Here is a 24646-nt window from a genome sequence, read left to right on the forward strand (position 1 = left end):
CAAAATTAATACATAGTCTTTGAATTTCTTACAATTTTGACTATATGACCATAATTTAGCTGTTTCAACTTTAATATTCAACCGAATGTAAGGCCGAATAATCAAAATTGTAAGAAATTAAAAGAAACCATTAGAAAAAAATTAATGCACACCTTTTGCATTGTAGAGGCGGATTTCATTCATTTCACTCATACAGGTTTTTAAAAACTCCGCTGTAACGAAAAAGATTCACTCACAATTTATAATTCTTAATCTTTTTCAAAGTTTTCAATGTTAGCCCAGGGTCGATAATTTTTGAAACCAAAAAAAAAATCAAAGTAGGATGAAACCCATCGAAAAAGGAGGTGAATATGATAAAAATGAAAGGAAAAATAAATTATGGGCGAGCCAAGTTGGGGAAGCGGGTGGGTTGCGTTTTTAATGGTAAAAAATGGTAAATCTCGATTTCCGACAAAACAACAAGTGCTATGGAAAAAAGTTGTATGGCAAAGTTGTAGGTAATAAATAGATCGAAAATTCACGTGTCAAAATATCAGCTTTTTTCAAAAAATCGGTGGGTATTTTGTTCGTTAAAATCTCTATACTTTCTGATGGTGTAAGCAAAAATTTACATTAGTATAGCATACTACTTGGAAAATGCAAAAAATTAAAAAAGCTTTAATTCGAAAATTTTTTTTATCATTATTTACAATTTTGGTCTAGGTACTTATTGAAATTTACCTTTTAATTATTCAAAATTTGTAAAATTTATCATTGTAACATATAATCTTACGGTTTTTGAGTAATTAAAGTGTAAATTTCAGTAAATAGGCCAAAATTGTAAATAATTATAAAAACATTTTTCGAATTAAAACGTTGCCATACAACTTTTTTCCATAGCACTTGTATTTTTGTCGAAAATCGATATCTACCATTTTTTACCATTAAAAACGCAACCCACCCACTTCCCGAACTCAGTTCGCCCGTAATTTATTTTTCCTTTAATTTTTTTCATATTCACCTCCTTTTTCATTGTGTTTCATCCTACTATGATTTTTTCTTACTTTTTAATGTTTTTGAAGGCTTCGGCACTGGTCTATGTGGTAATGTCACGTTTTGAAAATACTATCGATTCAATTAATCAAGGTGTTGATGTGGTAGTTATTATGTTTGTTAGGTACTCCTTCTGGTCATGAATCTACATATGTTCAGTTATTCTTATTAAATATTAATTTTCATTATGTTTTTATGATTGATAAATCCTTATGAAAGCTTAATCGACTTTTCCAAATGCATTTTACCTTCCTTTTCGAAAATTCTCAAGCAACAATATTGATATTTAAGGTAAAAGAACAAATCAATTAACACCCAATTTCTCAGTCTCAATGTATAGGTATTGCCGACATAACAAAACTATATAACCAGCCAATTGAAACGAATATCCAAAAAGCTAAACACTTTCAACTTCAACTCAATCGAACCGAGCTGAGGTACCCCAAACAACGATTACACTATAACTTCTCCTTTAACCATCCTACTCTACTCCACAATAAACAGTATACACACGCCTCCTGAGGGCCCTTGTCGACAATATAATGAACACGTAAGGAAAATATTTGTTTGTGCTTCCATTTTGGTAGCCAAATTGCCACATTCTATAAATTTCTCATACACCAAGAGTATGAAAGTCGAGACCAAACTTACCAAACCGACAACTGACTGCCATTCGGCCCGAGGACCATTTGCAATAAACGCACTACTTATTCATTGTATTCGAGTCGTTTCGTTTCGGTGGAGTGAGTTATGTGCTTTTAAAAGAATGTACCTATCTGCACATCTCTTCTACCTGGGAGTCAATTACATGGTGGGATACTACTGTTAAGTAGCACTTTCTTTGCATCCCTGCGGCAGTGTTTCAAAGAAGTGGTGATGGTGCTATCAAGCGAAACCAAAAGCCCACTTTTCACAATCCGTCGTGTTCTGGGCATATTTCAGTATGTAGTTACTTCTACTTTTATATGTATTCCACGAGTATAATACCTATACGTATATGTTGAATGTTGATGGTGCCGAAAGCCTCTCACACAAGATAATTCAGCCATCCTGCAATCACAATGGAATGAGGAATTTCTCCAAATGATTTTTGGTCCAGACCAGAGTATAGAGTCGAATGCATCTCCGCTTTGTCGGTCATTCCGTTGTAGTCGGCGTAGCCTAACCAGGCTATATGAACATGAATTCCTACTCCAATAGTGCAATCCCAATGTAAGGCATTTGGAGTGGGGTATAATTTTTTTTTGCAGAAGACAACTGTATTGCTTTATTGTGAGAGATAGAGAGAGGGAAAAAATAAAACAATGTAATTTTTTCTGATACACGTATATGAACTTTCTGGGGGCCTCTTTTTTGTGACGATCCACCAGGGTTCAAGTATGATTTATTATAGCCAAACTGCCATGCTCTGGGAGAATAATTATACTTTGGCTTGTTTTATCTTTATATAAATGAGGTGGAAATACCTGTAGAGTATTTTTTGGTCACCGATGGTATACTGGAGACTCTTTGCTATGATGTGACCTACGGGGACTATCGTTTAACTTGGTAACATGAAATTAAGCTAAAAGCTAAAGTAGATTATTCAAATTGGCTTATTTTTCTTGTTGATTCAAAAGAAAAGTGAAAATCGAAATATCACTATTGCCATATAGCTACACCGAAAAAAAACCTTTTTTTAAATATCAAATTAACATTTTTTAAATATCAGCCAAAAATGCTCTATAAAATGTGTTTTATGATATTAAAAATGTTAAAACAACATTTTTATTATCAGGATGATATTTAAATGTCACATTTTGGAAATTTTTTTTGATATTTTATTATCATTTTTTCATATCAATTTCTCATTCCAAATTATTGAAAAATATTAAATAAAAAATTCTTAATGTGTACCAATTTAAAGGCGCTTTGTGTTTTTTTCGAAGTAAAATGTATGATTTACTGAGAAAATTTGATCGGCACTAAGATTTTACTTCACTTAGTTTGGGAGAAAATAACAAAACAATTATATCACCTATGTATAATAGAAAAAATAATATCACCATTATTTTGTAAAGAATATTCCCTTTCAGTAATGTTTTGAAAAAAGAAAGAAAATTCTTAAAATAATAAAAATAATAAAAATGAAAAGGAAAGAAACGTAGAATCTAGTCAACATTGACATTTTAATAATTGTCAAAGTGAAATTTTCACTATCCCACCTGAAATTAAAAAATGTCAAAATGATATGATAAAATATCAAAATTGATATTTTAATTGTTGGACGACTTTTGTCACTGAAAAATGTTAAATTGATAGCTGTTATTATCAATTTTTTACTTGCGATATAGGTACTATAGGGCAAGTTTAGGATTCGTAAAAAAAATCGAACTCGAGATAACAATTTTACATGACATTACGACGATGGAGGAAGTGGGTCCGGCAATTCTGTCTGTCTGTCTGTCTGTCTGTCTGTCCGTCTGTCTCTATCTGGAGCTGCAGCCTAAACGAGTGAAGTGATTTTCTTCAAACTTGGTAGTTAGCAGTTTTTGGTGATTCCCTAGAGGGGAAATTGAAATTTTTTTTTATGACCAAAACTAACGGTACCTGCCATATAACGGAAATAGAAAAGTTAATTTTTTTCAAAAACGGCTCTAACGATTTTGATTAAAATTTTTGTGTGTACATAAGGGCCAACTTTTTAAATAAAACAAATATTTTTTGTACCGTTATTAACGGTACCTGTCATAGAACGGTTTTTTTCGTTTCTGAATATCTCGTACAAAATTAACCCGATTTAAATGAAAATTTTTATACAAAAGTGTGTAAGTAAAGATAATATTAAAATTTTAGAAAATTTTCAAAAAACGCATTTTTGGTTTTTTAAAAAATATTTCAAAATTTTTTTTTGAAAAATCAATTTTTTGAAAACTGATCAATGAAAAATTTTGAAATTTAGTTTTTATGTGTAAATTAATTATTTCTTCAAAATGGCATACCAACTTTTTTTTTGAAAAATGTTAAAAAAATTTTATATATAAAAAATTATTTTTTTAAAAAACAGCTCCTACAATTTTCAAAATTTTTTTTCTTAAAATACCTTTTTATACGAGAAATAAAATGGCATATTTGTTTTTTTTTTTTTAAGATATTTTAAAACGGAGTTTTATTAATTATAAAAACAGATTTAATTTTTTTATACTATGTACTTATGAAATTTCTTCAAAATATCGAATTTTAAATTTCTTGAATAAAAAGCTTTAACATTATAGTTACTTTAAGCATAAGAGCAAGTACGTGCGACCCCAGTCGTGCAATTTATTTTTTCGGTGTATGTATTTTTATATGCAATAACGGTGGAAAGATATTATGATGTCAAGCTGTTTCTTCAAATATGAATAACTATCGTTTTTTGATTTTTGTTTGTTTTATAGTTGGCACTAGAGGTCTCTATTACTCCATTTATTGCCATGAAACATCAGTGTTAACATGTCGCCAAGTAGCCATGTCACCTTTTCACCGTGTCATCTTGTCGGCATGTAGTCTTGTCGCCTTGTAGCTTTGTCGCCTTGTTGCTATGTCGCCTTGTCGCCATGTCGCCTTGTCGCCTTGTCACCATGTCGCCTTGATGCCATGTCTCCAGTTCGCTATGTCGCCTTGTCGCCATGTCGCCACGTCGCCAAGTCGCCATGTGGCCTTGTGGCCATGTCGCCTTTTTGCCATGTGGAATTGTCACCTTGTGGCCATGTCGGCTTGCGCCTTATCGCCTTGTCGGTCTTGGCGCCTTGTCGGCCCTGAGATGGCATAAAATTGGGGTTTTTGACATCATCATTATTTATGAAAAGATACTTCTTTTTTTTTCTTAACGTTCTAAGAGTGTGTAGAGTGTAGGATAAAATGTTAACCTTGAACTTCTTTAGACTCCTACAACCTACATACATACCTATATTATGTCAAGAAAAGTCTAATTCTCTTTTCGGACGCACAACCTCTGATACACTTATCATAACTCAATTGGTTTGTAAAAGAAAACGTATACGGAAAATTAATTCAATTCCAATTTGTATATTATCCATCCATCAATTTTTTGATTTATTTCAATATCACTTAAAAATATAACTAGCTCATTTGGTATTTGTCAATTTCAGTATTGTCCTTTATCCAAAACGTCTTAACATTATATATAAACCTCTACTCTCAAAGTCTTATTAATATTGCGGTTAATGAAGTGAAAAGCAAAATGTCAAGCACAAGTAGTAGGCCGATCATTTTTCAGGGCATTTAGATGGAATATGTTCAAATATTTTTCCAAGTTAACGTCTTTTTACCAGGAGCGCTATTATTCAAATGATGCCTGAAAGCACTTTACTGTAGGCCAACAAAAATCTTAAAATCTTCGACATCATTTGTTATTTCATTTGCCTTATAAATATGACAGTATTACAAAGTAGGCCCTGAAAATAAATCAATGTTTCTCTGAATATTTCTTATCAATTTATTTTTCATTTTCATAAGGGACTCAAATAGTATAGAATTAATATCATGGGGATAAAAGTAGCCCTGAAAAGCTCGGCCTATACTGGGATCCAATATCCCCAATCGTAAATATGACACTGTCCCTTCGACCAGTTTTTTTTTCTTCTTTTTTTAAGCATACAAATTTCTTATCCCTCATAAGCTAGTTAAATAAGGCTATTTGCACGCGCTCCACCCTTACTTATATCTGAATTGAGTTTGCCTTTGTCATATGGTTGCCTTGTCCACAAAAGAGGCAATTTACTATCAGTTGATTCAGATGGAATCCCTGGCAGTAGTATAATCGCCGATAGGAAATGAACCCTCTGAATAGGAAAAAAAAAAAAAAAAATGTTGCCGGATATGTTTTACGGAATTTTGTTTCTTTTATGGTTGAACTTGATTGGGTGGCTTTTAGCTGTGATTTAGATCCAATTTAAAGATTTACTTTTTTACTTTTACTTTTAACATTATTATACTTGCAATGGAGAGAAAAATTGACGAATAAGCTCAAGAATAATGATAAAGGAATGGTAACGTTTTTTTTAGTTATATGACAGTTAACCTGTATAGTTGTATCAAGGGTAAACTAATAAGTTCAAGTTTATTTGAGAATATGCCAAGTAAAAATGTCTTGGGAAAACAAAAATAGTCACACTACAACAAGAAGTATGGCTTTTTTATTTTATTGTAGTGACGTTATTTTGAAAAATGAGTATCAAAAAATAAAAAAAAAACACCTTTTTAACCATGATATTCTTATAGACAGTGTAGATTCTTGTTTCTAATCACAAAAAGAACATAGTTGCTGAATTTTAATAGGGTACCACTATTATAACGAACTTTTTCCAATATACACACATTTTCTCAACACCTCAAAAAAAACACCCTTTCGAATGAAAAAAGAAATATAGGTATAGTCTTAATTTATTCTTAGTTCCCATGGGAAAGACAACATTTTCGATACATTTTGTAAACGTTCCTTTTTTACCCTTGATTTTATCGGGCTTATTGAGGATTTTCCTTATTTCCCCAAAAAAAAAAAACACCCTTTCACCTAAAATAATTGTATAGACTGCTTAGATTCTTGGTTGTTACAAATGAAACATTTGTACCAATTTTCATTGGTGCAACATTTTTGTCCCATTTTTGTCTTATAACAAACAAAACTTTTTCACTAAGTTTGAAAAATTAACAAAATTCTTGGCAGCTGTTATGATATCATTCTCACACATAACTCAACCCATAAAAAAAAAAACACCCTTTAGCCAAAAATATTTTTAAGAACTTTATGAATCGTTTGTACCTGCTTTATCATAAACCTTCATCCCGAATTTCATCAGTGTATCATGTTTTTCACATGGGTTTCGATATCATTTTACCTGTTAAAATAAAACAAGCAAGCACTCGTATTGACTTAATTTTTATGTCGTTAGATTCAGCATCAAAAAATATTATAGAACCATGTGTCATATGATGATATTGACAAACAATTTTTGTCACTACATTTTTGACCTTCACTCCCTCCCTCTTCTCCGCTAAAAAAACACCCTTCCACCCAACATTTTTGAAGTTATACTTCTTATGGGAGGGTGGGTATGAAAATTTACTTTTTGACAAGAATGTCAAAGGGATTATGAAGCGATCACTCTGGGTAGTCGTTTCACCTTTAGAGTAGGCAGTACTTTAGTATTTAAAAATGCAGTACGCCACAGTACGGCAAACATAAAACACACAACACGTAGGAAGTTACATGTTTCATGTGGCAAGTTGCATGTGGCAAGTTGTATGTGGCAAGTTGCATGTGGCAAGTTGCATGTGGCAAGTTGTATGTGGCAAGTTGCGTGTGGCAAGTTGCATGTGGCAAATTGGGTGTGGCAAGTTGCATGTGGCAAGTTACATGTAGCAAGTTGCCAGGGTTGCAAAAAGCTAACATTTCAGCTCAGCTCACAGCTCAGCTCAAATTTGAGCTAGGTACCATAGCTTAGCTCATTTGAGCTGAGCTGAAAGTGAGCTGAGCTGAAAGTGAGCGCCCCAACTTCCAACGCCTATATCTCGGAATTTTGAAAAAAATGAAAAAAATTTTTTTGATGCCAAAAGGTAGCGGGGACTCTAACCTACATTTGGGTACAACTTCCATCCCTGTAGGTACACGCGTTCTCAAACCAGGAGAACTTAAAGGTAAAAAAAAAGTTAAGCCCGATTCTGAAAAAAAAGGCATAATGTGGCGGTTTAACATGGAAGGCGATTTTTTAAAAATCTGATAATGTGCAAAGCGTAGGCCCATGACACAAGCTATCATTTGGCACCACTCCCAAAAATTGCTCTCAAGCGGTTTAGCTTCCAGGAGCGTTCAAAGATTCGGGGATTTTTCGAAAAAAAAATTTACCCCAACTTTCAAACACGATTTTCTCGGAATTTTGAAAAAAATCGAAAAACCGGATTATACCACTTTCGGGTAGCTGAGAATATAAGCTTTCATATGGCACCACTCCCCTGTCTCTAGATCAAAGCCTTGCAACGCTTATATCTCGGAATTTTGAAAAAAATGAAAAAAATTTTTTTGATGCCAAAAGGTAGCGGGGACTCTAACCTACATTTGGGTACAACTTCCATCCCTGTAGGTACACGCGTTCTCAAACCAGGAGAACTTAAAGGTAAAAAAAAAGTTAAGCCCGATTCTGAAAAAAAAGGCATGATGTGGCGGTTTAACATGGAAGGCGATTTTTTAAAAATCTGATAATGTGCAAAGCGTAGGCCCATGACACAAGCTATCATTTGGCACCACTCCCAAAAATTGCTCTTAAGCGGTTTAGCTTCCAGGAGCGTTCAAAGATTCGGGGATTTTTCGAAAAAAAAATTTACCCCAACTTTCAAACGCGATTTTCTCGGAATTTTGAAAAAAGTCGTAAAACCGGATTGTACCTGATTTTTTTTATGATTAAAAAAGAAATATTTTACTAAAAAAATAGAAATATATTTACTATTAACCCTAGAAAGATAATCTACGTCTGTAAGACGTATGGCGTGTAAAGAACTGTTTTATCTAATTCAATTCAAATTTCTGGGTTTTTGTTAAATTGATTTGATTTATTATATCACTTCTTTAAAATAATCTAAGTAATGAGTTAAATAAATATGACAAAAAGTGTTAACATAAGACCAAAAATCTTTTTTAGAATCATACGTCTCTGAGACGTATATTATGATTATCTTTCTAGGGTTAAAAAAAACCAAGAGAAAGATCACGAAAAATTATCTGTTTTATTTATAAAAATATCCATGTGTTAAAATAATTCCATTAATAACTAGAACCAAACATCTTGAGCTATGGTGTTTTATAAAAGTTTAAAATATCTTCATATTTCATTATACTTTCCAAATAAAAATCAATGTATCCTCTCACCCATCACAGCTCAGCTCAGCTCACTTTACCTTAGCTCACCCAACAACTCAGCTCACCCAACAGCTCAGCTCAACCATCAGCTCAGCTGACTTTCAGCTCAGCTCAAATGAGCTGAGCTATGGTACATAGCTCAAAAGTCAGCTAGCTCAAAATTTGAGCTGAGCTGTGAGCTGAGCTCAGCTCACTTTTGAGCTTTGTAGCAACTCTGCAAGTTCCATATTGCTACTACTAGTGCTGAAGCACACTCAATTCTCATAAAATAACCATATCGCACATTTTATGCTCAATTCATTTAGTTTCGTTAAGCGTATACCGTACGTTCTGAACCGCACAACATGTGTAAATTTCACAGGATAAATTGAAAACTACATGGACGCAAGGAGGATGAAAGAATTAATTTATTGTTCACTTGATAAAAATGTAAAAAAACGATGTGTGGATTAATTAATTTAATAATAGAAATTAAAAATATCAAATAAAATTCATTTACATATACTGAATGAGAAGTATAACTTCAGTCGCGTGTACATGTGTACACACACTCTTTTTTTTTGTAGACTTTTTTGATCCTTGGTTCTTATCCTAAAAGGAAACTTTCTTTCAAGTTTCATGAGTGTAACAATTTTTTTTTTTTAATACCTATTTTACTTGAACTATTTTCCTTTTTTTTTAAACACTTTTTTGAAAATGGAACAATGCATTTTTATGAAACTTTGTTTTATTTTTATTAATATTTCATTTTTATTGGCATAAAGATTTTCACGAAATTAAAAACCGAAATTAGCTAAAGTTTCAGCTTATTATAGTAATTTTCAATTAGAGTACCCGACAATTAACTCAATGATAGCAGGATCGCGATCTCTTATGTAAGACTCCCAGCTTTTTTATATGGCTCCCCACAATTGGACCCATAAAAAGAAAATTAAATTAGGTCTCAAATTGGGGTATTTTTTCATAATGAAATAGGCCCCAACGAAATGAAAAAAATAACCCAGAAGGAAATGAAATAACCTCCAACAAGTTTTGACTTTTTTTTTGTAAAAAATGCAATAAACCCCAATTTATCTTTTTCATAATGAACTTTAACAAATTCTTTTCAATGTAAAGATCAGATCGTGCTGCAACTATCAGGAAGTCCACAATAAACGGTACTTTGCCAATTCTGTGTCCTCGATTAGCGGATTTTCATAAAAATTTTTGTGAAAGACAATTACTTATTTACTTTAGCATTTTCATGTAAATTATGAAAATTTAAACAAGGCCCTAAATTGTTTTTAAAATAAAATAAAATTAAGCCCCAAAATTAGTGTTGGAGTCCAAGGCCCCAAAAAATGAAATATCAACCGAAAATTTGAGAAAAATCGTTGTTGTGCTTTTCTTTGAGTATGAGGTTCGGTCCACAGGAGCCTCACCAGGCTTATAGCTACAACGATCTGAATAAAATTACTGAACAACAGAGGCAGTAGAAATCAGTGGGCCTCACCACAGCGAATTGATCACTACGACGACTCTATTTTATATAGCAGTTGCATTCTAGCCTTGGCTCTTCATGAACTTGTCCAGCCAAAATATCATTTGCTGACCGTTTACTCCTTTTCCTTATTAAAAAAAAAAAAAAAAAAACAATTATTAAAAACCTTCCACTTGTCAACACTTTTCAACTTTCATCCAAAAAAAATAAGATGCAGCGGGCGGAAACATAAAAAATGAAACATTTCCTCTCTTTCGACACAGATCCTTAGAAAGATGCTAAATTCTATGCAACATGTTATTAACATAGCAACCAACTGTTGTATACTCAGCAGCATAAAAGAAGCGCATCCAATAAGAGAAACCTTCTTTGCAGCTTCTGTCAGATTCAGAATTTTGTAGATACTTTCTTTACGCAACGATGACGATGCGCGTGAGAGTAGAGTACCAACCACTAAAACCTGTCAGAAAAAAATTCAAAGAACCAACTTCACCACACAACATCCAGTCATCCATTCATCCACCTTCTCTGAGCTGCTGCTGCTGGCTGGCTGGCTGCTTCTGTGTATCTGGATAATATGCCAACAATATGTGAGGCTGTGCAAGCAACCACGACACCGAGCAACATTAGTTGCATACAATCTCTCGTCGAGTTGAAATCGAATTCGCTTAACGCTGCTCAGGGTGTTTCATTGTTCATTGATACTTTTATTGTCACAGGTATATTCCTTCGTCTCCCCTCCTTGTCCTCCCAGAAAAGAAGTTGATTTCGATATGGTAGAGGAACGGATGTTGTGATGGGTGTTCGAATCAAATTATGCTAATGGCCCTGAAGGAACATAGTGCATCAGTCAGTGTTTTCGTTTTCTGAGCCAGACTGTGTGTCGCCAGCAAAGTAAACATTTTTCGTTACGGGTATTTTGCGTCGACGACGATATGACTCCGCTGCTGAACGGGAGTGACAACGTGTGAAGTTGGGAATAAAAGTTGGGAATTATAAACGACAAAAAAGAAAAACTAAGGACCAAAAGTGAATTAAAAAGCTCTACTACGTCGCGACGTGTAAATAAATTAATGAGAAAGGAATGCTCGTCGTCGTCGACCAGCATCATCATCGATTGAGGGTCGAGACTCTGCTGGGCACGTTGTTCAAGAACAACAATAATTAGCAAGTGCTGTTCCGGTCTAATTAATATCGCGAAGCAACAAACAAAACAATCCAAGAGAACGTGTGTGGATGCGAGAGTGGCGACAGTGCGCGACCGGTTTTTCGAAATTGTTCGTACTTTGCTTGTGTTTGTTCCATTTTTAGGTTTGTTGTTACTTGAAATTTGAAAAAAAAAGAAATATGTCCACTTTGAGTAGCCTCGTGGTGTTTTTGAACATTCTATTCGTGGCCATTGCATCGGACAACTCAAATGATCCCTGCTATGCCGATGGAAAGGCCCGAAAATGTGTCCCAAGCTTTGTGAATGCCGCCTATGGCAATCCCGTGGAAGCTTCTTCCACCTGTGGCCTTAGGCAACCCGAACGTTATTGTGAGGTTGATAGGAATGACCGAACCACTACGTGCAGTGTCTGTGACGATGCAAACCCCGAACTTCGTTTTCCAGCCACTGCCCTAACCGACCTTAACAACTCTAACAACGTTACATGCTGGAGGTCGGCTGCTGTCCCCATTCCCACAGCCGGCGATAACTCCCCTCCCGACAATGTCACTTTGACCATTTCACTTGGCAAAAAGTACGAGCTGACCTATGTTAGTTTGACTTTCTGTCCAAAGTCCCCCAAGCCTGACTCGATGGCCATATACAAAAGTTTGGACCATCGAAAAACTTGGCAGCCTTTCCAATTCTATAGCTCGCAGTGTCATAAGTTCTATGGTAGACCTGACCGAGCAAAGATAAGCAAATTCAACGAGCAGGAAGCGCGCTGCTTAAGCTCACAACGCTCATCGGGAGATATTCATCGGTTTGCTTTTAATACCCTAGAAGGACGTCCATCGGCAAATGACATCGACTCCTCGCTAGTGCTTCAGGACTGGGTTACAGCAACAGATATTCGTGTGATATTCCACCGATTGGATGTGCCACGCGACTTACTTGTCACTAATCGCTTTGGCATTAGCATGGCAGACGTCGTTGAACGCAAATACACAAACGACAAATCCGTGGACACCAACAGCGCTATCGAAACAAAATTCATGGGTAAACTATCAGCAGCACCATCGTCGTCATCATCATCAGCAGCAGCAGCAACAGCCGTGATGGGGATGACGATGGGGACATCTAGTGTTGCAGCTCTTGGCCAGCACTATGCCGTATCAGATTTCGCTGTTGGCGGACGATGCAAGTGCAATGGGCATGCATCCGAGTGTGTAGCCGACGATGAGGACGGCCAATTGGTGTGCGACTGCAAACACAATACCGCCGGATCCGAATGCGAGCGCTGCAAGCCGTTTTACTTTGATCGACCATGGGGACGTGCCACCGACACTGACGCCAACGAATGCAAAAGTAAGTACCATAGTATTTGTCATCGTCATTTTATGGGTACCTCGCTATACAGTACAAGAAGATAAAAGACCTTTTGTTTCATGTTTTTTGTTGTTTGTATTATTTTGTGAGAGATTCATTGCAGTGAGTGTAAAGTACAAAATGTGGTGTTTTGTACTTTGTGTAAAGCTTGTAGGTACATCATTACATCCACCCCTTCATTGCATTTATGGGTTACCACTATTGCCACAGTAAAGGATTTTTGAATAAAAAAAGAGAGAGAGGTTCAACAAAATTATTGCAACTAAATTGCATGTGTGAACTTGCTGAAGAAAACTGTTCCTAAATTGTTTTTTTTTTTTCAATAAAGTTTCAAGATATATTTTGCAGCAAATTCATTGCTCGCCTGCAGTGGGTCTTAGATGAACTTTAGCTTTTGTAACACACGTTTGTGTCTTTAATAATTACTAAATGATCTTTGACTCTTAATTTATAGGTCTTATTCTATAATAAAATTGTTGAGGATAGACCGCTCTTGGTGAAACGTGAACTGTACTACGGATAAGAAAATATTGATTTTTTTTTTACTTAACCCTTAACTATAGTGGTGAAAATTTGTGGTGTTTTGAAATGATAAAATAAAATACAAAATTGAATTTTTTTATAAATTTTGTTTTTAAGCATCAAAAGATAACAATTTAAAAAAAAATAAAAAAATAAAAAAAAAAAAGAGAAAATTCATTTTCAACGGTTTTTATTAACTTTTTAAAAGTTGATGTGGGTCCCCTGGACCCACCACTATAGTTAAGGGTTAAAGCCTAGTACGCAGTTCGAGCTAAATTTTAGCTCCCTCACAAATTATCGAAAAAAAATAACCGATTTTTCTATAATTTGTATGGGAGCTAAAATTTATCCCGATCTGCGTACTAGGCTTAATTATTGTCAAATTGGTTTCTATCGAAATTAATATGTTAGTTCCATGCTCTGGTGTCTGTATTTTCCATAGTGAGTTTTGCTACAAAGGGAAAATGTGTCAGTAGCCAATTTTTTCGCTTATAGTTCCTTATAGTTCTTTAATCTCATAGAAGTGTAGGTATGAATACCATCATGCTCACAGCACTTCCTTACCGACAATATATTACATAATTATTTATGGAAACGTATCGAAAATTGATCAGCGTGTCGGTAATGCAGTGTGGTTGTTAAGTATTTTTGTAGAGTTCAGTCTCAACTTTTTTCTCTTAATTTACTTCTCGCAATGTAATCGTGGGGAGGGGGGGGTATCTGTAGTGTGATATTCAGGTCTTTTTTGCGACCCAAATAAGTTGGAAATCTAATAGGCATCCTGTTTATCAGCACAAGGTTATTTTGATAGTTATATGAGTATTTATGAGGCAGTATTTGCCTTTCCTATGGAGTTTCGCATGATTCAAGATGATTTGATCCGTGTTTTTCTATAAAGAGTCTTCTTACTCATTTTTGTGAACTGCAGAGGAGTTATTTAAGTCCAGTTGATGGATTCTCAAAATTCTTTGATCGCGTGAACTTGAAAATCGAGGTCAACTAATACATTTACCGATCTTACATTTCTAAAATCAGTGTCAGGGTTATGCAGTTGTTATATTCTTCCAAATATTGAAGAACATCCCAAACGTAGCCTTGTCTACTCGATATGGCTGTTTACATCTTGTTGACTTCCGCCTTCGTTAGAAACCATATACCCAATATATTGGAAAGTCTCTATTTTATCTACCGGGAAATATTTATGACTTTCGCCCTTGATGTCATTTAATAATGATCCAGGATCCTCATACCGACTTTTCACGAGTAGATCTTAGTCGCACAATATGCCTCGGGTGACTTAAGTAAAAATCCTCAGGTGACTTAAGTAAAAATTTTCCCGTGCGGTCAAGCTGTTCGACGAATTGGGTGAACGTAAGCCTCAGGTGACTTAAGTAAGAGGAAGATTCTTACTTAAGTCACCTGAGGCTTACGTTCACCCAACTCGTCGAACAGCTTGACCGCACGGGAAAATTTTTACTTAAGTCACCTGAGGCTTACGTTCACCCACTTCGTCGAACAGCTTGACCGCACGGGAAAAACCGACATGTGAAAAGTTGGCATTATAAAGAGTAAGCATACGTCACAATGCCCTTAAGTCATTCAAGTAATAAAAATGTTTTAGATAAGATGTCAGAGTCCATCGTGTTCCTCCAGTTCCTGCCAAAGCCGAGGGCATTACATCGCTTATCAGTTATCATTTATAAAAAAAAAACAATTGGTGACTGTATGCAGCCCTGTCTAACTCCACTTTGGACTTTGAATTCATCTGAAAGTCTTTCTGTTAGCGTTTGAATTAGGGATGGCGGTTGTTAGTACAAAAACCGGTTTTCGGTTTTCCGTTTTCCGTTTTTTTTTCCTTTCGGTTAAAACGGCCGGTTCTAAACCGGGCCAATAAACCGGTTTTTGGAAAAACCTAACTTATCGACTAAAAAAATATTTTTCGAAGAAAATTCCTGAGCAAAGCTTTTTTTAGTTTGATTTTGTTATAAGAGTTCTTAACTCACTCTTAATAGGAGTTTTGAGGAATTTTTTAAGCTGAATATGAATGAAAATTTATTATTATATGGTAAGTTGAGAGAAGGAATGAATATGTTTTGAGGGTTTTTAGTTTTTTGTCTCATACGGATCTTTTTTTTGCTGGACGTTTTTTTTTCAGCCGGTTTTTTTTCGCTTTTTTGAGTTTTTTGTAAAAACCGGTTTAAACCGCGAGAACAAAAAACCGGAAAAAAACCGGTTGATTGAAAAAAAAAACCCGAAACCGGTTCAAACCGGCCGGTTTTTCTCATCCCTAGTCTGGATACATCATATGTTTCAGTAGCAATGAGCTTAACTGGGATACCCTTCTCCACAGAGCGAGTCAAACGCTTATCGAAGTTGTTGAACTGCACGTAAAATTTTGATCTACATAAATTCAACGCCCTTCTTGTTATCATTTCCAGGGTGTTGATGGATCAGTACAGGAGGCAACTGGCAACTGCAGGGAAAACTAAAATCCTCTCCAGTTTTCACATTTCAGCGAATTTCTCAATGAGTTGTTTCGCTATGTCATAAGCGCTCCTTTGACTTTCATCGCGTGGCCTATTAAGGGTCCTAACATTTCACCTGCAGATACAAAATTCATTGTACCTATTTCGTTTGCATGGTTCGTTAGTATCCTGCAGTAACTGGGTGTGAATTATATTTTCATAAAAAATCCAATACACATCAGGTTTATTTGTTCCATGTATATGGTAGGTATTTAATAGGACAGAACGATTGTTGTTTAATGAATCAGCACAAAGTCTAGATGTCAAAGGAGCCTCAAAAACACAATTTGCATGAAAATGCATTTAACTAGCGAGACATCCTGGCAACACTTACTTAGGTATACGCCTTTTGTTGTTGAGGTTAGCGCCGTCACTCTATTATCTTCATAGGACATCTGCCGTAGTTCATAGAACCCCCTTTTATATAGAAAATAAGTAAAATTAGTTTTCGCTAAATTTATTGTGGGTGAAATTGAATAGACGAGAGAAGGAAAACGAGACCACAAGGGTTGGTATATGGTATGGGTATGGTATGGTGCGTTGTGTTTTGGGGTGCGCTTTGGTGTGTTGTAAAATTGTAAGCTGGTAACGTAACGTTTCGTTGGTTGCAAAATCACTGTGAATAGTGAGTTTGAGTTTTGGTACACGTTTTATGCGAATGAAGCAGCATCAGCAGCACCATCACATCAGAGACATCGACATCTGCTCTTAATTTAAATTCAATCTGCAAATGGCTTAATGACATTTACCAAATTAGTCCTAGATACATTACGAGATAGTTCGTTTTCGTTGTGTTGTGATTGTGATATAGGGAATGTATGTGTGTGTGTTTATGTTTCGTCCTGATATTATGTGAAGGAGTCTTTTTACTCTCTCGCATATATGTACTAAAAGAACCTACTTTGCTATTCATAAATTGAGTTGTCGAAATCTGAATTGTTCCTTCATTCAGATTTAATGTGTGTGCGACTGTGTGTGTTCCACTTGGAAGAACATGTCTCGAGTCGGCCCGAAGCAGCTTCAACTTTCAGCTACAGCTATACACACCAGCTCTAAACAGCAATAGAAGCAGTTTTCCCAGCATCAGTAGCAACGTGCACGGAACAGACACCATTAATTAAAGTCGACAGTCAGAAGCAACTATACAAACTGGCATTTCTCTGTTTTTCTATTTGCTCTGTTGTTTCTTTCGTTTAGTTAGATACTCGTTCTTGTATCTCGTCGTAGGTTTGTATATATGTATCTTTTTTTTTTGTTGTATTTTTTCTTTAAATTCATTTTTTGTTGTTGTTGTGTTTTTGTTTGTTACTCCTTTTTGGCTTTTGTTGCACTCGCAGGGACTTGCAAATTAAATGGCAAATTGTGAATAGAGGACAATATGGTGGAGAGTGGAAACTGCTGCTGCTTGGGTAGCTGTAGCTGGCGCTGATGCCTTCAGCAGCCGGGAGCGTGGAGCATATCTGTTGAGTCTGTGTGCACAGCAATCTTGTTAGTGAAATGGTTGTTTGAGCTGAATGATAATAATAGTTGGTATAGAGGAGCTTGGTGGACGAACATAAAACTAAATGGGACGAGTTTATAGGTGGCGTTGTTAGTTATGTATGTGTATGTGTGTGTGGGGTGTGAAAGGAGTTAGATATGGGGTCGAAGCCGTTACAAGAACAAAACGAGAATTTTCAGGGCGGTGTAAATAACTGATGACTTCGCAGCCAGTTAGAATACTCACACACAATCACATTAATTGAGAAGATACGATGATTTGTGATGGACGTTAACATTTCGTTGGTTCTAGATGGTCTAGAGCCGTGTTGGAATGTTTGTTACCAACAAAAAAAGAATAAAAATAGCAACGTTGTGGATTTGAGTCATACAACGGTATTAATATGTAAATTTGATTGTTTGTACTATGTGTTGATGGTTATTTAAGGAAGGCGTTGGATGTTGATATTGGCATCATACGTAGCAGCGATTATTATCATACATATGTTTCATGTTTGGTCGGAAACAAGGTAGGTATATCAACAGAAAACAAATTAGACGATTAGGTAGTAGAGTTTTTTTTATGATTTTTTTTTAAATTTAATTTATAAGACTGCAAATGGTAGGTTATTAATATTATTCTCAATAATTTTGTGGATTCAAATTTTTAAAAACAAATTTTCGAAAAAATCGAAAAAATATCTATACTGAATGATTATTTCTTTCATCATTGTTAGTTTCAGAAGAATAAAGTATAAAATGTTATACTTACTACGCATTTTTCGAAGAAAACTGAAAAGTAAAAAATAAGCACGGGAAAGAAAAATGAGGCAGCTTTGAAAAAAATAATATCTGAACAGTAAAAAGATATCAACATTTTTTAAAAGTGGTTCCAAACAATTACATTTCTACTAAAAATTAAGACCTTAACAATGTTTCTAGCATTTGTATTAACAAAGAAATTAGCATTAACGTGAAACAGAGGAGTACGTTGAGTTGCCGGGGACCCAGGGCAAGACTACATTTTGGGGCCCTTTTGATGTAGAATAAACCTAAGAACAAATAAAAAAGTACCTACGAATACGCCCTATTTTTTTTTTTTGGACCCCTGATGTATTATTTGTTGGTCGCTAAGAATATTTAAGTAACATTTTTTGGGGCCCTAAGATAATACATATGTATATATTTTTTATTTAAAAAAAAAAACGATTTTATTTTTTGAGGGCCCTGAGGTAATATTTTTTTTAGATGAAATATTATCTAGCTGGCTACCAATTCATTACATATTATACTGAAGAATATAATTTTTTTCTCTAGTGCCCGAAATGATTCATGTCAAATATCTTATCTTTTTGCTTCTTTACTTTTATAATACCTAAGCCTTTTCTGCATTGCCTCCAGTTCGGGCCTTGGCATGTCGGGGGCCCCGAGGCATCGCCCCGCTTGCCCCAATGGTGTGTGCGCCACTGACGTGACTCAAGCTCTACCAAAGTAAGCGGGTGTTTAAATCATTGAAAAACAATGCCAATTTTGAAGTCAGAGACTTACTGTAGAATAACTTTTGACTATATGATATACCCAGAAATCACCCATCCAATTTTCCTTATCTTATTACGGGACGCCCTGTATTTTCGAAAAGTTTCTTACCCACCATTCTTCCGATATAACTTTGTTTTCGAAGCCAATGTTCTGTCTAACCGTCTCCAACTTTATGGCAGTGATTCAAACGGCGTGGATTCGGACATCAAAAACAACAAGCTTCTCTAGCCAGCTTCTAGTTTCACACCCCAAATTGATTGAGGTTTCCTTCCAATTGCCTGCACCACCTTAGACGAGGTCTTCCTCTACTGCACCATCTCTCCGGTTTGAAGTCGAAAACTTTTCGGACCGGAGCATGGTTGTCAATACGCTTTTCATGACCAAGCAATCTCAGGCGTTGCATCTTTGCTCTCTTGGATACCGTACAACCCGTCGAGTTCTTCTTCAATAACCATCAATACAGACGGAATCAAAAATCGTCCGAAGAACTTCTCTCTCGAACCAATCTAAGGTGTTTTTATTCGCCTTCGTCGAAGTCCATGCCTCTCCACCATATAGCATGACTGGGATGATAAGAGTCTTGTGTAGGGACACTTTACTTGCTCAAAGGAGGGCTTTTCTGATAATTACCGTTTCAAACCAAAGTAGCAGTGGTTGACAAGAGTAATCATCCGTTTGACGGTCTCCTTTCTTAAGGATCGGGCATAAAATCAAGATTCTTTCTTCCGGCCAAATTCAGCAGATGAGTTGGTTGAAAATTACCTTCACTCCGCCTATGTTGGGGGAATAGAAATGTTCGCCTTTATCGTTAACATTGAATGTTGCAGTCTGCCTTTAATTGCAGTTGGTTTCGTCATCGCCATCATAGAGATTGATGATTTCTCCAAATTCTCATCAGCATGGCTTGCGACTTACTATGATGTTTCCTTGATCGTCTTAACAGGCTTCAATTCTAGGCTCATAACGTTGAGATGTTATTTTTGGGTTGGTGATGAATGACCAAAACCCATAATCCCAAAGAGAAAATCCCCAAAGCCAAAATCCCCAAGACAAACCTGGGTATAGACTAAATCTCCAGGAAAAAATCTCAAAAAAAAAATCTCCGAGCGAAAATCCCAAAATTTCAGATGCGCAAGTTGTGTATCAAGCAACCAAATCGCGCGCGCGATTTGATTGCTTGATACACAACTTGCGCATCTTCATTTTGGAAAGACCTATTTTTACTCATATTTAATTGAATGCTGTGATAACTCGCCTCAAAAGATTATGCTTAGTTCAACTCGCTGTATCCTTCTAGTATATTAGAACCATTGTTAAGGCACACGAATGGTAGGTCAAACAAGGAAGGTTCAAGTCACGGTTGTTTACACAATTTATTTTTACTTGCGATATAGGTAGGTACTATATATCAAGTTATGCATTCGTACAAAAAAAAAAGTTGAGATAACATTTTTCCGTGACATTACGATGGTAGACAATGCCAAAAAAGTGGGTCCCGGAAGTCCGTCTGTCTGTCTGTCAGTCTGTCTGTCAGTCTGTCTGTCAGTCTGTCTGTCAGTCTGTCTGTCAGTCTGTCTGTCAGTCTGTCTGTCAGTCTGTCAGTCTGTCAGTCTGTCTGTCAGTCTGTCTGTCAGTCTGTCTGTCTGTATAAGGAGCTACAGCCTAAACGGATGGACCGATTAATGTCAAACTTGGTATGAATTAATTTTTTTGGACCAAAAATAACGGTACTTGTCATATACCTATTTTAGTAAAATTAAAATATCTCGAAAACGGCTCTAACGATTTTGTTTAAAAAATTCAAATGTTAGTTTTAAGCTAAGGTCTATCTTTCAATAAAAAAAATTTTTTTTGAGAATCAAGGGGCACGGTAGTGCCCAGCCAAGTTCTCTAGCACCTTTGGCACTACACCCTTATTTACAGGAAACAACTCAGGCCATTTTCGACCCCCCTCTAACTTCCACACCAAAGATGCTAGAAATTTCAAACTCACTACATTTGTTGAGCTCGTAAAAACCAAACTCCTCACAAAATTTCAGCCTCCTACGATGAGTAGTTTCTGAGATATAGGGCTTCAAAAATCGCAAAAACCGTAACTGACTCACTGATTCACTGACTCACTGACTCACTGACAGATCATCAAAATTATGGAGAACTTCCCGATATCGTAGAAACTTGAAATTTTACACGGTGATAGGACTTGTGGTGTATACAAAGGAAAAAATCGAAAATTTGAGATTTTCAATTCAGGGGGCGTGGCATCCGCCCATTTCCGCTGAATTTTCATCATATATTATAGAGCACTTCTGATTATCGTAGAATCTTGAAATTTGGTAGAATAGTAGAGCTGGTAGTTAATACAAAGGAAAAAATTTAACACTTGAGAATTTCAGCCAGGGGGCGTGGCAACCGCCCATTTCGGCTGAATTTTCATAAATTATTATAGAGCACTTCTGAATGTCGTAGAATCTTGAAATTTGGTAGAATAGTAGAGCTGGTAGTTAATACAAAGGAAAAAATTTAAAACTTGAGAATTTCAGCCAGGGGGCGTGGCAACCGCCCATTTCCGCTACATTTTCATAAATTATTATAGAGCACTTCTGATTGTCGTAGAATCTTGAAATTTGGTAGAATTGTAGAGCTGGTAGTTTTTACAAAGGAAAAAATTTAAAATTTGAGAATTTCAGCCAGGGGGCGTGGCAACCGCCCATTTCCGCTGAATTTTCATAAATTATTATAGAGCACTTCTGATTGTCGTAGAATCTTGAAATTTGGTAGAATGGTAGAGCTGGTAGTTTATACAAAGGAAAAAATTTAAATTTGAGAATTTCAGCCAGGGGGCGTGGCAACCGGCATTCCCGCTGAATTTTCATAAATTATTATAGAGCACTTCTGATTGTCGTAGAATCTTGAAATTTGGTAGAATGGTAGAGCTGGTAGTTTATACAAAGGAAAAAATTTAAAATTTGAGAATTTCAGCCAGGGGGCGTGGCAACCGCCCATTTCCGCTGAATTTTCATAAATTATTATAGAGCACTTCTGATTGTCGTAGAATCTTGAAATTTGGTAGAATAGTAGAGCTAATAGTTTATACAAAGGAATAAATTTAAAATTTGAGAATTTCAGCCAGGGGGCGTGGCAACCGCCCATTTCCGCTGAATTTTCATAAATTATTATAGAGCACTTCTGATTGTCGTAGAATCTTGAAATTTGGTAGAATGGTGGAGCTGGTAGTTTACACAAAGGAAAAAATTTAAAGTTTGAGAATTTCAGGCAGGGGGCGTGGCAACCACCCATTTTCACTGAATTTTCATCAAATATAGAGATTTTATATTCTACAGCCATACCTTGCAAAAAGTAGTGAAATCACAACAAAAACATTACTGTTAAAAAAAGAGCCAAGTTCTCCTATGTTGAAATTATGCTGGCACAAAAAGTACTGAGATGTAAAAGTGTACCAAGTTCTAAAGTTTGGGTTCAAATTCGTATCAATAAAATTTTGATTGTTTACTTGGCAATTTTTGAAATAACTTTAAAAATCGATAATTAAGAAAAATTGTCAAGAGAACAATCAAAATTTTATTGATACGAATTTGAACCCAAACTTTAGAACTTGGTACACTTTTACATCTCAGTACTTTTTGTGCCAGCATAATTTCAACATAGGAGAACTTGGCTCTTTTTTTAACAGTAATGTTTTTGTTGTGATCATTATTAACGGAACCTGCCATAGAACCGTTTTTTTCAAATCCGATTATCTCCGAAACTGCTTATTCGATTTCAACGAAACTTTTTGTGAAGAAGCATTTATATAATTTAAATATAAGGCAAAAATAAGATTTTGAAAAAAATAATTTTTGGATTTTTAAAAAAATTTTGAACATTTTTTTTTGAAAAATCAAATTTTCGAAAACGGGACATTGAATTTTTTTGAAATTTTGTTTTTAGATGTTGATTAGTGATTTCTAAAGAATGGCATACCAATTTTATTTTAAAACTTTTTTTCCAAAAAATTATTTATAAAAAATTAGTTTTTTAAAAAACGGCTCTAACGATTTTGAAATTTTTTTTTCCAAAAATGCATCTTAATATATCAATCAAAACTGCATACTTGTTTTGGAGGGCAATTTAAATTCAGATTTTATTTTATTTTTTTTTTTAAAACGAATATTATTTTTTTTTCCAAATTTCTATATAAAAAGTCTTAAAAATTTAAGCAACTTTAACTCTAAGAGCAAGTTCGTGCGACCAAGTCGTGCATTTTATTTCTATTCCGTTTTAAAAGAAGAACCTTTATTATTTTAAAATTGTCGTGTTTAGTTCTGGGGTCGAATTACGGCATACGTTCGTTAACGTATGGTTGCTACGTGTCCCTATCTTTTTCTAATAATTAAATAGAGACACAAATAGTGAAAACGTTAACGAATGATCGTATTCGTATACTGTAATTCGACCCCTGATTTTACTTTGACTTACAGTGTTTTTTTTATCATTCTATTACGTTTTTGTTTTTGCTAATTGGAGATTTTTGGGGATTTGGAGAAAATGGGAGAAAAAATTATTTATTACAGATTTTGTCCATGGGGTCAAAAATTTTCTGGAGATTTTATCCGATTGAGATTTTATTTTTTGGAGATAGTGTAGGTTTCCCGTTATTTTTACCTTCAAGATATTCAAATTTCCGAACCTCATTCCTGCTATGCATCCCTCTATTCCCTCAATCGCTCCTTTCTCGTGTTGCCTCTTTTTGTCTTGTGATCGAAATTTACCCCTTCCTTATCAAAACCTAGTTACGCCACTGCATCTCAGCCAATCTGTCTATTGAACAATTTTATGCTTTCATTGCTCCTTGTCTGAGAGCATGTTATTTTAACATGAAAACCATAAACTTTTTTTTTCGAACGGAAATAAAATGTTTTGTTTTTTTTTTTCCTTAAATAATGATAAATTGACTATAAACTTGATTGGAAATCAATCCTTTAACATTTAAGTATCTTATATCTCTAAACAAGACATAAAAAAGTTCATCAATGTTTATAAAATAAATAGCTAGCTAGCTACACTGGCACAGCAGGGTTGAAAAATCGTCTTTGAGCATTGTATCGAAAGTGAAATAAAAAGTGTATCGAATTGTACTTTTTGAATCTTTCAAATTTTATTAAAATACAATTCGAAAAATTTATTTTAAATGAACGAAAAACTTTAAGATAAACCAAAAACTAAATTCATTTTTTTTTTTTTTTTTTCAAAAAAATCGAAAAAACTTTTGAGGTCATTTTTGATTTTGATCTTTATTACTGTGATCCAATTTACAGTTTACAACTGCAAAACACTGATGTTTCATTACAACTCAAAATATGCAGAATTATTGCAGGTGTATTGAACTTCGAAATATAGGTTTTAATCTTATCGTAAATGGCTATGAAAATTGAGGTGAATTTTCCAACAAAAAAAAAAAAATTAAAAAACCTAACCTGTGCCAATTTTTTTTTTAATAAATCTCACATGTAAACAAAAAACTAATGTCCTGAAAAGAAAATTTTATTTCTTTGAAGAAAATTAAATAATGACTTTAAATTCATCCTTGACCGTTTAATGTTCTATTCAAATCATACGTGTATTTGACTAATATTGCAGTT

The 24646-nt window shown here is 34.9% G+C and overlaps 1 protein-coding gene across 1 annotated transcript in view; it reads left to right on the forward strand.

Annotated features, from left to right (window-relative positions):
- Positions 1–11100: 11100 nt before the first annotated feature.
- Positions 11101–24646, forward strand: part of LOC129908867 (netrin-B) — a 96213-nt gene continuing 82667 nt past the window's right edge. Inside the window, exon 1 of the mRNA XM_055985678.1 lies at positions 11101–12921. Coding sequence (XP_055841653.1) covers positions 11754–12921 — 1168 coding nt within the window. The 5' untranslated portion in view covers positions 11101–11753. The remainder of the gene's footprint in view (positions 12922–24646) is intronic.

This window comes from Episyrphus balteatus, chromosome 2 (genome assembly GCF_945859705.1).
Source record: "Episyrphus balteatus chromosome 2, idEpiBalt1.1, whole genome shotgun sequence".
Classification (NCBI taxonomy): Eukaryota; Metazoa; Arthropoda; class Insecta; order Diptera; family Syrphidae; genus Episyrphus; species Episyrphus balteatus.